The 14948-nt window shown below is 40.1% G+C and overlaps 1 protein-coding gene across 1 annotated transcript in view; it reads left to right on the top strand.

The window, feature by feature from the left end:
• The window catches only part of fras1 (Fraser extracellular matrix complex subunit 1), a 226243-nt gene that overhangs the window by 63316 nt on the left and 147979 nt on the right, over nt 1–14948 (top strand). The window contains exons 3-7 of the mRNA XM_041936965.1: nt 3658–3765; nt 6960–7052; nt 9133–9292; nt 10842–10975; nt 11874–11957. Of these exons, the coding sequence (XP_041792899.1) occupies nt 3658–3765; nt 6960–7052; nt 9133–9292; nt 10842–10975; nt 11874–11957 (579 nt within the window). The remainder of the gene's footprint in view (nt 1–3657; nt 3766–6959; nt 7053–9132; nt 9293–10841; nt 10976–11873; nt 11958–14948) is intronic.

Raw genomic sequence — 14948 nt, 5'->3', positions numbered from 1 at the left:
GATTTACCCCATTTGTGACTTGGTGAACATTAGTGACTCTTCCCCCCATCGATTTATGTTTAGTTTGACTAAAGGCAATTTTGCTTCCATATTCTGCAATGGTCTCCAATTAAACAGTCTGTTTAGTTTTCATTAACATAACATTTGCGCAGCTCATGGGCTTTATGAGGGCATGGACCTGATTCAGACCGCAAATGAGAAAGCTTACATATTTATCTTTGTTGTTGTCGTGGCATCACAAGAGGGGACGGATCAGATTGGCTTATTCAAATAGCACAATAGACCATCTAGGGCCGTGCATTGCAATTGTCTTATTAGCTATAAATGCTGAGATGTGTAGCCTTGGTTCATGCTATATTCAAATAGACATTAAATACATAAAGAACTATTGTCATGGAAAAAGCAGTTCACTGAGCACCTCCAACTCCACTGCAGGACTGGATGCACCCTCGCTGACACCGCCTCTCTAAGGAGTTCCTCAGTGAACCCTCCTGGATTCCCTTATGGTTCCATCTGGGATAACTGTTAAAGGCTCCTAAAAACCTAAATTTGAGCTCCGACATGACTTATGCTACGTTGCATCTTTATAAACCCATGCTGAAATATTACAAATGATACAATGAGGAACAGTTCTATTGATTTTTCCATTTTTAATAGTGCAGCCACAAAAGCACGCGGCTGTATGACTTGATGCTAAGAAATATATCTCATACTGTGCAAACATGACATACCTTCAATAACATGTTTAAACAAACATTTTTTTCTCATGACTTAAGCGGAAATTTTAAGAAGAATGAGTTGAAGATGTGAGTTTTCATCTCCTGCATAGCCTCTGTGCGTCAGCTAGTTTTGCTTTGTTTGGCAGAGCTAGTTCCTGTCAGTACTGTACATCTCAGACTGTGTCTGTGTTACATTCTGTCACAGGGGACGGAAGCCCACTTTGGAAAACTGCAGCGCTTGGTTGACAGCCACATTCTCGTTACTTATGGAGGTCGCTCCTCCTCCTCCTCCTCCTCCTCCCTGAGCTGGAACATAAATGTTGTGTGCTGAGATTGCCCACGACATGTTTGCCCTTACATAAAACTCATTACACATCTGGCCACAGCTGTGCAGAGATGCACACCCACAAAGTATTTTTTCTCAAATTCAATTAAACACACATTCACATAAACAGCTCAAACCACATTATGGGGAACATATCAACTCACATGCTCCCTCCAGGAGTGCCGTTCCCCTCTGCTGGCTACTTTCCCTAATTACATTTTCATTTACATTGCATTTTCTGTGGTGTTGTCTTTTCCGTCTGTCTTTCAACATGGCCTACTGGATGGCTACTCCCACATTTTACTGCATGCTTACAGCATGACTCAAGAAAACTAAGGTGAACAGTAAAGCCATTTCCCAGACTGTTAATATCCACCCTAATTTGTAAACCAACTTCCTGCTTCAATTATTTTGGTTTAGATCTGGATTAACTGTCTGCTGGTTTCCAACCTCCCTGAACATCTGACTGCTCGCGTTTCTTGACCCGGCAGACTCTGGTGTAGAAATGTCGCCATGTTCAAGGATCTCAGCAGTTAACTCCATGAGTACACTGGTGTCATAAACAACAGCCCAAAAGCCCAAAAATGAGATCCAAGGTAATAAAGTGAAAATATCTTTTATGCAAGGATAAACAGACCAGTACAGTGACTAATAAGTGATTCAGGTTACTGTGCATGACCTGTTTTTAGGCCTTCTAGTCTCAAAGTGTTCCAAAAACTGAGGTATCCCATCGCCAGTGGTCTTTAAGTTCTGAAGGCTGAAGGTGAGACCGATGTGTTGAAGTTACTAAAGTTCTGGTGTGACTTTAGCTTCTTGTTTTGATTGCATTATTTTCTGTTTGTAGACAAATGAAACCAGGTGAAAATGTGCACAGCCTATTCATAGCATCCATTCATCTCAGTGCCCCCGTGCCAGATTCTTGGTGGAGGTATCGGACGTTCAATGCTCTCTGTGCCAGTGGCATTTTGTTTTTTTCGACACTGCCACTAGTAGTCGCCAATGTTAAGAAATGTTTATATCTTACTCATAAGGGCGATAAGGTGGATGGCTTATGCCGGTCAGGTGGCCACTCTCTGTTGCCAAATTGCCATTCGTACCCATTAGTGCTGGGGCTTTCCTGAATTTAGATTCAGTTTTTCCTTTGAACATGCAAGAATAGCAAGTCGAGCCCCCGGTTGCACAGCCACCACTAGAGATGTCAAGTTTGGTTAATTTTTTTCTTTTGTAGCCTGACACCCATTCAAAGGTAACTAACCAGGTAATTTCGAGCTGAGGAGCACACTGCATCTCCCAGTCAGGGTTCAAATTAACATATAGACTGACATGCATAACCACTCAGAACTATTCCCTGTGGTTAATTGATTAACGGTTAACTGTTGACATCCCTAGCCAGGACACTTGAAGATCGATCCAGCCACAAAGTAATGTGTGCTACTGTGTACCCGTCTATCTCTTCTATCCTCTTGAGTCAGGATATATGGGACTATTAGGGTTCTGGTTGTTACCTGAGGCTAAAGGTTCCTGTCCATTAAGATTTCTGCTATAGTTACTGTCTCAAATGGAGCAAAGTCTCCCCATTTGACAGTCACCCCGCACCACAAATGTCCAGTTCATGAGCACAGCCGCCTGTGGATATTCCTGTCGTGAGTAGGCCATTAATCATCTGGCTAAATCGGATTTATGGACTGTAAAATGATATATCTGAGCATATGCAGGCACTGGAATATTGATTTAGTTTTGGCTTTAAGCTAGCCATAAGACATTGTCAGCTCGGTGTTATGAGCTATTGACAAATCGCAGGCATGCTAAAGGGTGCAGCCAACAGGCAGAAGTGATCTCGAGCCTTCTACCTTTTTTGCCCTATCTCATTCTGTAGCTGGCCATGGTACACAAAGCTTTTAATCAAGACTGAAGCAGTTTCACTCCACCTGCATCAGTGTTTTACAGCCTTAAGTAGAGAGGATGATAAGAGTTCAAAGTGTGAAATGGTTTTCTTATGGGGGTGCTCACATTTTGTAAACTGGAACAGTAAAACTGTACTCAGCTATCGTGAGCCTCATAGAGTCTGTAATACACACTGCTTCAAAATATTTTGATTCTTCTCAATATGACACTTATTCATAGAAAACCATTGTTCCTTAAATTCAAGTGCTTTTTTCATGTGTATATTCTATGTCTGTAATGCAGGATTACCGCATACATAAAGTACATAAAGTCTAGCATCTACTTTGTGTTGACAATGTTAGGAGAAAATTCACTTTGAATGATTGTTTTGTAAATCAAAATGCAGAGGACTCAAGCAGTGAGTCACCGCTGATCACCTGCCAAGTAAGAAACAAGAAAACTTTCTCTTCTTAACACTTCCTAAAAGGCTGCCGCCTGTCAGCCAGGTACAGCGCAGGCCATTTTTATCAGTCACATTAACATGCGCAAATGGGCCTATACGTCTTCTGTCATTTGTCCAAGCTGCCTACATAAAGATGACATGTGGGTGTGCTGGGATGATAATGGAGCACAAGGGAGTGTTTTTTTTTTCTTTTTTTTTTTTTGCAGTGATGAATCAAGTCTGCCCTCAGCAGTGTTTCATGTCTGTGTTTTGTTTTGTCTTGACAGAACAACACATCATGGAGGCCGCAGTTGTGTCAGGAGTGTTCCTGCCACAGTGACGTGGCCATCTGCAGGCCCACCCGCTGCCCCAACCCGCAGTGTGACTTCAAGAAGGTGAGACATTTGACGTTTTGCAGGTGAAGTTTGGCTGCTTTTTATTTTGGGATAGGAAATTACAGTGGTCAGTTCATACCAAGGGCAACAGGAAATAGCAGCCGAGGCTGGTGTTATTCTGTATTTCTCCTGCTGTCAACAAATCTCTTTTGCAAATTTCAGACAAAGTAGTTTTAGTTGTAGATGTGGTAGAAAGAGATTTTCTTTTTTGTAACCGAGGCATTAATGATCGGGAAAGGTAAGTATCTTGTCTGCCTTGACAGGTATAGCTAGCATGGCTACAACTGTAGCAAGCTTAATGCTAAATGTCAGTTAGGCTAAAGTTAACGTAGCTAACTTGATTTTTAATTGAAACTATACTACATTTTTTCTTTTAGTTACTGTTAGTCAGATTAGAAAGCTTCATAAGATCAACATCCACCCCTCTAACACGTTGTTTAATGTTGAAATGAAAGTAGACCATTAATTAGGTTGTTGTCAACATAGAAGTAATGCTAGAAGAAGAAGTAACACATTTGTCTGGTATGGCGTTAGCTTAATTTTATCTCATGCTAAATGACAGTTAAACAACTCAGCCAACTAGCTAACATAGTTAACCTAGCTAACACAATTTGAGTTGACTGTATTTATTCAGTTAGTAAAGTTGTAAAAAATGGAGGTTTAGCTAATAGAAGTTAATTTTGGGGGGCAGGTGGCGGTTTAGCATTAGCTATTTAACCAGGCTATAACTATTGGCACCCTATTGCTTGTGCAGCAGATAGCTAAACTGGAAACTTTGTTATCTTTCAGTCTGTATAGCTGCCACACAAACAAACAGATAAATCTCATGGTTTAAAACAGCATCGTCTCTGTGAGGTAACATGAAGAAAATAATTGCAAGCAGTGTAGAAATTCAAGAAGCTGAAACAAAAGGAAACAAAGGAAAACACAGAAGTCTAATAAAAAGAATATTTCTTCCAAAGTAGCTCTGCCTTTGAGAAATTACTTTGCGAACAAGCTTAAAAGTTTAACTGACTGAAAGTTTGGGATCACATGGGAAAAAGTGCACTTACACCCATGACTGTGTGTTTTGTATAGTTAAAGATACAGAGCCACTTTCATTGTTTAGATGTTGCGAAGGGCATTTTTTAAGGTATAGAACAGCAGCATGAGAGAGGATGTTAATGTTTTGTCAAAATACCCCACATAAGCCACTGGACAGCAACCAGAGTCATTTTGTCAATAAATGAATGGTGTTGAATATGCAGGATCCTTTTTTTGTATTTTAATCTCCCTTTCTCAATTTCGCCTCCTCTTTCAAGGGCCCATTTAATCACTCATCTTTGTGAGTTGCCCTTACAACAAGAATCAATGAAATGACAGACTATTGTGCAGGGAAGTCTGCAGATTGCACCATTAAATTTGCCACAATGACGAGTATTCGCAGACTCTGTGTTCCATCTACATTTTTTGCGTCGTTTGAAGTCACAGGGACACATTTTCAAAGCTCTTTTTCGCTCTATCTATCGGGCTGTTCCTTCCCATGCTTCTTCTTAAATGTGATTTAAACGCCAAGCCTGCGGTGACAGCGTCAAATCCAATCCCAACCCTGAGCTAAGGCAACAATCAATGTCTAATGAATTCCACTCTGCTGGCTAGCAATCCAGTGTTAATTAAAAATTAGTCTTCACGCTCACCAAGCCGTGTGCTCCCTCTATTTAAAAAGCTCTTAAAATGTAACTCACCTTACCCATGCTGTGATAAAAAAGTATTATGGTTTTTATTATCTGACTCTCAGATTATAGGACTTTCTTTTGAAATCCACTGCCATTATCTACAAGCTTAAATTTCCTTTTTTTCTCATTTTCCTACCTTATCAAATCTAAATTTCACAGTATCCTAAATGTCTGTAATGTTCTATGCTTCAGTTAATCATCTACCACAGATATGCATGTCTGGATAGGAAAAACAGCATATTTTAAGTAGCAGATACTGATAGAGGATAAGGCACAGTCCAGAAATCACAAAAAGATTTCAATTCAGATTTGGGCTGCAGCTAATGATTATTTTTATTATCGATTAATTTGCTTATTATTAGATGAAAAACTGCATGCTAACTTAAACTTTTCCTGCAAAATAATGGCAAGAGTAGAAAACCTTGAGTCTTACAGCTGTAAGGATGCAGCACTCCAGTGATAAATGAACCCTGATCTTTCTGAGTCTGACCCATCCCTCTTTACTTGCAGCACTAAAATCTCAAATTGGATCAAATTCTTGAAGTACAGCCACATTTTGGTGATTAAATTTGAGGCAGTAGACAGGAAAAACCTAGAGGGACTGAAAAAAAAGTCTAAGGATGAAAAGTGCAGGAGAAGAGACAGCCAAACGAGACCCTGAATATATGAAAAGAGTCAGCGGTTTAGATTATTAGTGTTTAATTTACTAGCACAAAGTGGCATTCATTTTCTGGATGCTGTCCATATAAAGCCAGTGGTCTTGTTTCTATTTTAAAATTTTGTGTACCAGTAGGTGAATAATGACAAGCTGAGAATTCAATATAAACCCTCGGTTTATCTGTTTATACAAGGTGAACTACCTGCTGCACAGCTCACCTTCCATCTATTTTATTTCCCATGCCCATTGTTATTTATAGTACATTTAGTTGCCATTCTACTGCCTGTTCACATGTAATTTGTCTTCTGCTGCTGAGTCGGTGGACCTCCACTCGTTTTTTTTCTCTTTTTCAACTGACACAACATTCTCCGAAGCTCCTTGGGGATTGTTTTCTCTCACCTTACACAGATTGTATTCCCCCCCTCCTTCTTTTTCCATTCCATATCATTTGTATTTGCAAATAAACAACATCTAAACTATTCCCCGGCTCTGCAGCTGGCCCTCGCTGCTTTCCCCATTTGGTTCCTTCCACACATTCGGCCTCAATTAGGGCACTAGGCAGTGCAGCGGAAGGACTGCGTGTTGAATCTGAAGGTAATATGTATTGTAATGCCTCCACCGCGCTCGCTCTGGATTCTACACACTATGCACGCCTGACAGGATCTTCATATTTTCTTTAATGTCTGTTGTGTTGTTTTTTTCACGTCTGTTAATTTCCATGGAAATGCATTTTCTCTTTCGGTTTCTTGTGTGCATTTTGGCCACGCTTGGTGTGTATGTGTATCTTCATGTGTGTGTGTGTGTGTGTGTCTTTTTCAAAGGGTGAACATTTTAGGATCCCTGCCAACAAATGCTGTCCGGAGTGCATCTCCTTGTCCCAGGGCTCCTGCCAGTACGAAGGAGTCGTTTATGGAGTAAGTTAAAGTGACACGTTCTTTCTATCCTCTTCACCTGATCATCCAACCATCTACAAAACCTGAATATACACACATAAAGATGCAGCCACTTTAGATTGTTTTAAAAATCAACTACATGGTCCTAAGTGTAAGAACACCCCTGGCCACATACTTCTGTGTACTTTTGGTCTGACGCTGTTTTTTCACGGTTTGGTCTCAGACCCTCAGTTCCAGTGTGGAAAATATTGTTGCTCCTGTGTAGTTTGTGTTTGTCTCTTTCCTTATTTCAACATCACAGCGAGCATGAAACCAGGTTTTCCCAGTTTGGTGTGAAAGAACTTGACTGGCCGTCACAGAGCCATGACGTTAACCTTATTCAACACCTTTGGGATGAACTGCAGCAGTGACTGTGAGCCAGACCTTATCCCCCGACATCAGAGCTGGACCTTACTGATGCTCTGGTAGCTGAATGGGAGCCAATCCCTGCAGCAAGTCACCAAAATTAATGCCTTTGCTTTTTTAATGAGATGTATATGGTGTTTTTCCTCTTGTCATTGTGTTTGGAAATCAGTCCCATGAATCACTTTTCAAAGGCATTTGTTTTTTTGGTCACTGCTGAAAATCTGGTTTCAGAGACCCACTCTCACTAAAGAACAATCACAGTCTTGTTCATCTTCCATCGAATGGCCCATGGCTTAACAAGCTGGATTTTTTGGCAGCAGTTTTGGAGAGTACACGTTCTCAAATGAAATAAAGCCGGCTTTGGAGATTCCACTGGTAAAGAGGCACTTCACACAGATCTAAACTACCAGGAGGGGAGCTTTGGAGAGGAGTCATGGCCTTTTTGAGGGCTTTACTGCATCTTCACTGAAGAAGAGTCGTGACAGTTTGTAACTGTTACAAACTGCTGCTCGCTTTTTTTTTTCTTTTTTGCAGATATCACAGCTCACAAAGGACAGTGATTTCTGTGATGTGATGGTGGATGCTTTTATAGCATGTTCAACCAATGCTTCTTGGAGGACTTGCCAATATTTGGGGTTTTGAATACACCACGCTTTTTTTTTTTTGTGCACCAAACTCTTACCCAGAACAGCTCCAGAGTCAGCACCATGGACAGTGGTCATGACCCAAAATTTTAATTTAGCATGCACTTGATAGATTGTAATATTTTAGTATTTAATGGGAGAAAAAGCATATTGGCTGTACGCCAAAACCATTAAAGACTTTTGCTTGTTGTTTGCCACAGAAATTTATTCTTGCCAGGGTGAAATATCATTTGGATCAATTCTCCATTAACGCTCTTACTAATGATACACTTCATGCAGGCTAAAGAAGGTTTTATTGCAGGTTTCACAGCCGGACTCCTCAGAAAATGAGTGAAGCCATCTCCTCACCTCTGTCATTGTGACTGCAGGCAACATCGACATGCTGATATCTCATTTAGAGCGAAAGAAAACTTCACTCAGATATCCACAAATGGATATATAAGAGATCTATATCTAACTAATTCATACCCTGTAGATGGTTATGTCAGTATGGATTCCATCAATCCAGTTCTGTCAATCACAGGTTGGAAACAACTTCATGATTTTATACCACCACATGTTGCCCTGTGGCATTTTCTTAATGCAAGCATGTACTCATATGAATAAAAAGATGAAGAGAAATCAAGGAAGATCACCAACAAGCTTACTGTTGGCCTTGAGCTGGCATTGCAGCTGAGTTAAAATCTGTCTTTTACCCTGCTGACTTATCTTACAAACTAAAATCTGCACTTTAGTTTCTAAAGGTAAGGTAATGTCCTCTCACAGTGTGTCTCATTAGCCAGATTCACATGCAGCCCCTTATTTTTTAATCCGTTTTATTTCCTCCTCTCTTCACATGGTCTCTTTGACACATGTTTCCTCTGCCTTCTCCCCCCTCTGTGACTCTGTTCTCACATCTGTCACTCAGGCTTAGGCTTACAATGTTCATTCGTCCACAGAGAGCAGAACAGCTTTCCCCACCCCACCGTCTCTCTGCTTCTTCCTCTCTTTTTTCCCCCGCTGGTTGTATTTCTGTATGTAACTGTCTGTCTCTCTTCCTCTGGTTCCCACAGCATGACAGCCAGTGGAGTCCCTCGCCCTGCACCGTGTGTGTTTGCTCCAGAGGGAGTGTATCCTGCAACACTCGCCCCTGCCCCTCTCTCACCTGTCCTGGGGACGAGAGCCTGTTCACCCCTGCTGGAGAATGCTGCCCCAAGTGTGGCCGAAATGGAGGTGAGGGCCCACTTGCACATACGGGTTTCAAATTTCTTTTGAATTACCACACCTGTTTTGCATGTTTATATGTCTATTAACTACAAAGCCCTTTGTTTGTACCTATGTTAACTGTACCATGTACTTGTTTTTTATTGGTTTCATGGTTGAATTCTAATGCAGTTGAAAGTAGGGACTGCCTGGAGCTCTGTGTTATTGGTGCATTCAAGTGCTTGTGGCAGTCTCAAACATGCAAGCTTTTAGAGTTGCATGTGCACAAGTAATTCTGAGTAAAAGAGAATACACATGATCCTTTTCACAGCAATCCTTGTTTGCATCAGAATAATAATGCAATGATAGTATAACTATTACCAAATTTAACCTGAATGGATGGAATATTTTAGTTAGAAACCAGATTGAAACCTTTATGAAACAGTGATACAAATTAGTGGCACCAGCACTCTAAGTGTGTTTATGCTGGAGCTGGAAGCCCTGAGAGCAGCACACTGCCTCAGGTTAGCTCACTTCTTCCTCTTTCAACCAACATGAGCACTGCTCCTGCTCTCATAACAGGTAGTTCCAACCTCAAATGGGTTTTGGTTATACTCCCTCTTTTGGCAACTGTTTTTATGCAACCACTCCAGACTGACATATGGAGGCTGTCGACTACAGCATTGCTGCAGCATGGGACTGAATGGCTTCTTTTGTTTTTGGATACATTAGTTTCCAAACGTTACTAAGAGAATACATGTAATTTATCATTTTTCTTTCTACAATAGTTGCTTTATAAAACTATGTGCAAAGATTTATTCTAAATGGGACTTTGGTGCGTCCATCCACACAGAGCTACAATATGAATGTAAATGTTTGCAATGCAAATCTTGATAAAGGAGCTAAGTGCTGTTCATATAATAAAATGATCAATGCTTTAATGGTTACAGTGGTGAGTAATATGGTGCATTATTATTATCTTTGTGTATGGATGCGAATGTTCCTGCTGCTGGAAATTAGTTACAGCCTCTGTTGGCTTCTCTTCACACTGAAAGTAAAATATCATAGAAGATCATTTTCGAATTACAGCCATAAAGGAAACCAGTTTCTTAGATAATTAAATGAATCCTGCCCAATTCAATATTTGTTTTCGTGAGATAAACCCTGTGATGCAGTTTGTTCTGGCTTGTGTACATAAAATTTTACTTCCCTGTACCGCTAACATACAGCAGGGTCTTCAGTGGACTATATAGCAATATTTGCTCCGCTAAGAGATCACTCAGGTGCTTGGATCCCATTCATTTCAGAATGTTGTCGTGACAAACCCTGAGCTTTTATAGTGCACAGAGCAGCTGGAGCTAAGCTGAAAGGTTAATCTCTACTCTAATGATGTCTTGGAGCTGCTATGATGCATCCCAACGGTTAGCAGCTAATTAGTAACTGCATTTTTTGTCCTCACTGTAAATCACTGAGTGCGAGCGCAAACAATGCTTGAACAGTCAGCTCATTACCTGACACCCATTTCCATGGTTTACTCATTCTGTGTTTATCTGTGTGTATTTGTGTGTGTGTGTGTCAGAGTCTTGCTCCTGGCAGGGGACGGTGTACCGAGACGGTGAAGAGTGGAAGCCCAGCCTCTGTTCCAGATGTTTCTGCAGCAACGGGGAAGCACAATGTTCAGTTGCAGAGTGTCAGCAAGTGGCCTGCAAACCGGTGAGTTTCTGGAAATATAGCACACATTTTTTTTGTTATGTTCACATTGTCAATTACAATGGCTCTGTGTCTGTCCCTCTCAGCTCACTTCGTTCAAATTCAATAAGCCTGTTGGCATGAATATTAAAGGAACAATGTGACACTTTGCGAAATAAGCTTTTTTTTGCCCTGAAATCCACAGTCGGAAGGAGACAATCAATTTTTTCCAATGCATAATTGATTATCTATCTCACATTTAATACACCTCTCTTAAGAATGGGAATAGAAGCCATCTATATAGAAATACGAGACAATGATGACCTTGTTTTCTATTCCACTGCATCACCTCTGGGTGGATTTATTGCTGGATTGCTCTGAGCAGTGTTTCAGAAATAGAGACCCACCTCTTGACTTGCTTTCATTCCAAATCACAGTTGGACTTATACATTATAATGAGGGTAGAGTACATTATAATAAATCACTGTAGAGTCAGTTGGCTCCCACAAGAGTGTGACAGAGTGTGATTAATAATTTTTACTGTTTTGGCATTTTTTTTTCTTCCTTGCACAGCTTAAATAACACAAGATATAATGTGGCGTTGTTGGAAGATGTATTTCACAGTAGTAAACTAGCAATTTATCTAGACTGTTTCCAGGCTCTGTGCTCGAGGCCCGAAGATTTAGCTGATTTAATCTAATCTAACCCTTGATTCTCTAAAATGTTAGGTTGTCCAACAGTAATGTCTCAGTGTATATACAGTATTTACAGTGCTGCATGTAATAGAATTATATCATACACACAGAAGAGGAAAGTGGATTTGCACTCGCTCTCTTTTATTATTGTAGGCCATCTATAGCTCTCTCTCTCTCACACACACACACACATGCCTGGTCTGATTGTTTTTTTTCACTTCCCTCAGCATGAGAACCTGGTGATCCAGCCGGGCCAGTGCTGTCCTCAGTGTGTGTCCAACCCCTGTCTGTCTGCTGGTAAAGACTACCAGGTAGGTAACCTCCTTTGTGTGTGTGTATGTGTGTGTGCACGTGCAGCTTTGTGCGAAAATCCTCCGTGTCTCAGTGTCTGATGAGAGCTTATAAATCTGTATGGCACATTTTGGACTGAATTTTGTGTTTCTCTGCACAATCTATTAGAATATTTTTTGTGATGACAGGGAGACTTTGACATATGCATGCATGTGTGTGTGTGTATGTGTGTGTGTGTCTGTGAATGTATGTGTGTATTCTGATATTGAGATGAAAGAAGTCCAAGCTTTTTTCTCTCCTCTCTTCTCCTTTCCTCTCACTGCCAATTTTCTCCTTTGATCATCGAATGTCCCATCCAGTCTAATGTGTGTTTGTGTCTTCTAAAGCACACATGCCTACGCACACATATTCATTCATGTCTGCATCGTCATAACTTCAGATGTTTGTTTTCTTCTTCATGGTGTCAGGAAGTGTCAGGGACATCTCAATTTCTTATTTATTAGAACAGAATGTATCTTATCGCCTTGCTTCTGGTCTCAAAAAAGTCCTCAAAAAAGTACACACAAGCACACATGCGTGCATGCATTAGTGAGAAGACCAGACTGATATATTGCTTTTTTGTGTGATCCAGTAAGTGTTTGCTGATGCACTTGATTATTATGTCCATACTGCAGAAAAGATCAATAAGGTAGTTTCCCATAGGAAACTCCTTACCGCGACATGATTGTTTTTTTGTTTTTTTTTGCACAAATGTCTACGATTGGACAATTGCATTCCTTAGCGTCACTCTAACAGTGCTGGAAGTAGCTGAATTAAGACTGGACCCATTTACTGTGAGTGAGTGGATATTTTAGAATTTTTGGGAATTACTGATAGAATAATTTAAGCATGTGGAAGCACAAAATAAGACGTTTTCAAATGTAAACTTGAGTACAGTCAATCTGTCCAGAGTTGGTTAGATATTGATTGTTCATCTTAGTGAAATTTTGGACAGAAAATAACTCAGTTAAAGTGTCACTATTTTCTATTTTCAGTTTTTCAAAAGCATTTTTTAACAAAAACAAAAACAAAAAAAAAACATCCATGGACACCAGGTAGGCAGGATAGTGTTAGTTTTAGTTCTGTAAACAGTTTTCCAAGACAAGAATTGAATGTTAGTGAGTGTTTAGTTGTTGTTTGTGAGTTGGCCTCAAATTAATCTAATTTGGTGAACCAGGACAAAGTAATATCTATCACAAGACAGTGCAGTAATGTTATAATCCCATGTAAGTCAAACACAGGCTGTAACCTCTATGATAATGGTCTTCTTTCTTGGTAAATAATGAACTCAGTTCTTCCATAATTTGAATTGTCAATAGAGGTTGGCTTGAAAAGACGAAAATGAAAATAAGCACTTGGAGTCATAGTTCACTTTTGTGTGTTTGTGTGTATGCATGAGAGCTTCGAGACACCCCGAATGCTTCATTTCACTCCTGTTAGAGAAGAAAACTCATAAACAACATCAAAGTGGTTATCAGGGAGGGGTACCTATTGGTCTTGTAAATGTCTGTAAAATCTGGGATCTGTGATTCTGTGCATATTTCTGAACAAATGTGCATGTTTCTGTTGAAAGGTGCGTCTGTGTTTGCAAATGTCTTGTGAATTTGTGTGTTAATACTTTCATTTACAAGTATGTGTGTGTGTGTCTGTGTGTGTGTGTAGTAGATGTCTATAAAGATTAAGACTACATTCACATTGGACATGTTCAGAGCTGTTTATTTAGAGCTCTTTAGATCACGATGTTTGTTCATCTGAGAATGAAAATGTTGGTTGAACCAAATGTGACTTTCAGCCCTCTGCAAAGAGATCTGTGCGACAGTACATTATAAATCTCTCTCGTTTTAATTCACACACTATTTATACTGAAGCACCTTTCATATAAAAAAAAACTGCTGTTCAAAGAGCTCCACAGGGTTTTGATCCCTTTGAAAAATGTCTGTAATAAATGAAAAATGTCTTCTTTCTTATGAAATAATGAAATAATTTGCATCCTCCAGACTTCAGTCAATATTTATTTGAGCAGTTTAGACTTTAAGAGAATGGAAGTTTGGATTTTTTTATTATGACCGACCAAAAGCAGAAAAACATAGCAGGTACAAAGACAGTGAATAAACAGAGATGAACAGGGCACAGGGCTCTGAAGCATTGCTATAAAAAAATGTCCAAGTCAGCAACCAACATCACTTAGGACAATTTTAACTAATATAGGGACTATTATAGACAATAGAGTTTCACTGAAGTGCTTTGAACATCACAATGAAGTGTTACGTAAGGGACGCTTTGCGTCTGGCTTTTATGTCATCCAGGGTTTAGGATAGCAGGCCGGCAGGCAGGGTAACTTATTTCTTTACAGTTATTCAGCGAAATCATGTCACATATGGAGAAGTGACGGGATATCCCAGACCACAGAGAGACAGAAAGAGAGTTTGGTTTAACGTTGTTATTATGTTCTGATGACTGATGAAGTCCCGCAGCAGCTGATTTCGGCGTTCAGCGTCATACATTAAAAAATCTGTCTCCAGTTTTGTCTCCACGAAGCAGTCTTTTAGCAGGTCGATGCTGTGTTTTTCTTGGTGGTTTTTTCTTGTCTGTCCGCTTCAATCTGGTCAGTCTCTGTGTCCTCAAGTCGCTTGTGTCGCTCGGTCTAGCGTTGTTTTTTACTTTTTTTGTCTTCTTTGCTCGGGACATGTCATTCTCCACGTCGAGTGTTTGGTCCTCTCCAAACAAATTAAAAGTAACATCCGGAAAATGCTCCATATTTTGCCACTCAAATCAGCTGGCAGTTTGTTATTGAGCTTGGTACATTAAGGGATTGCACCTTTAGTCTATGACTGAGCAGGCAGTCATCTATCAAGAAATAAACACCACTGGTTTTTGGCAATTGACCAATCAGAATGGAGTATTTAAGAGTGCCGTGTTGTAATCCATTGCATTACTATTCTAAAAAAAGGTGATTGTGTGTTCTCTGGCAG

This window comes from Chelmon rostratus, chromosome 5 (assembly GCF_017976325.1).
Source record: "Chelmon rostratus isolate fCheRos1 chromosome 5, fCheRos1.pri, whole genome shotgun sequence".
Lineage (NCBI taxonomy): Eukaryota > Metazoa > Chordata > Actinopteri > Chaetodontiformes > Chaetodontidae > Chelmon > Chelmon rostratus.
The sequence above is the reverse complement of the archived record's forward strand: the minus strand, read 5'-3'. Positions and strand labels throughout refer to the sequence as shown.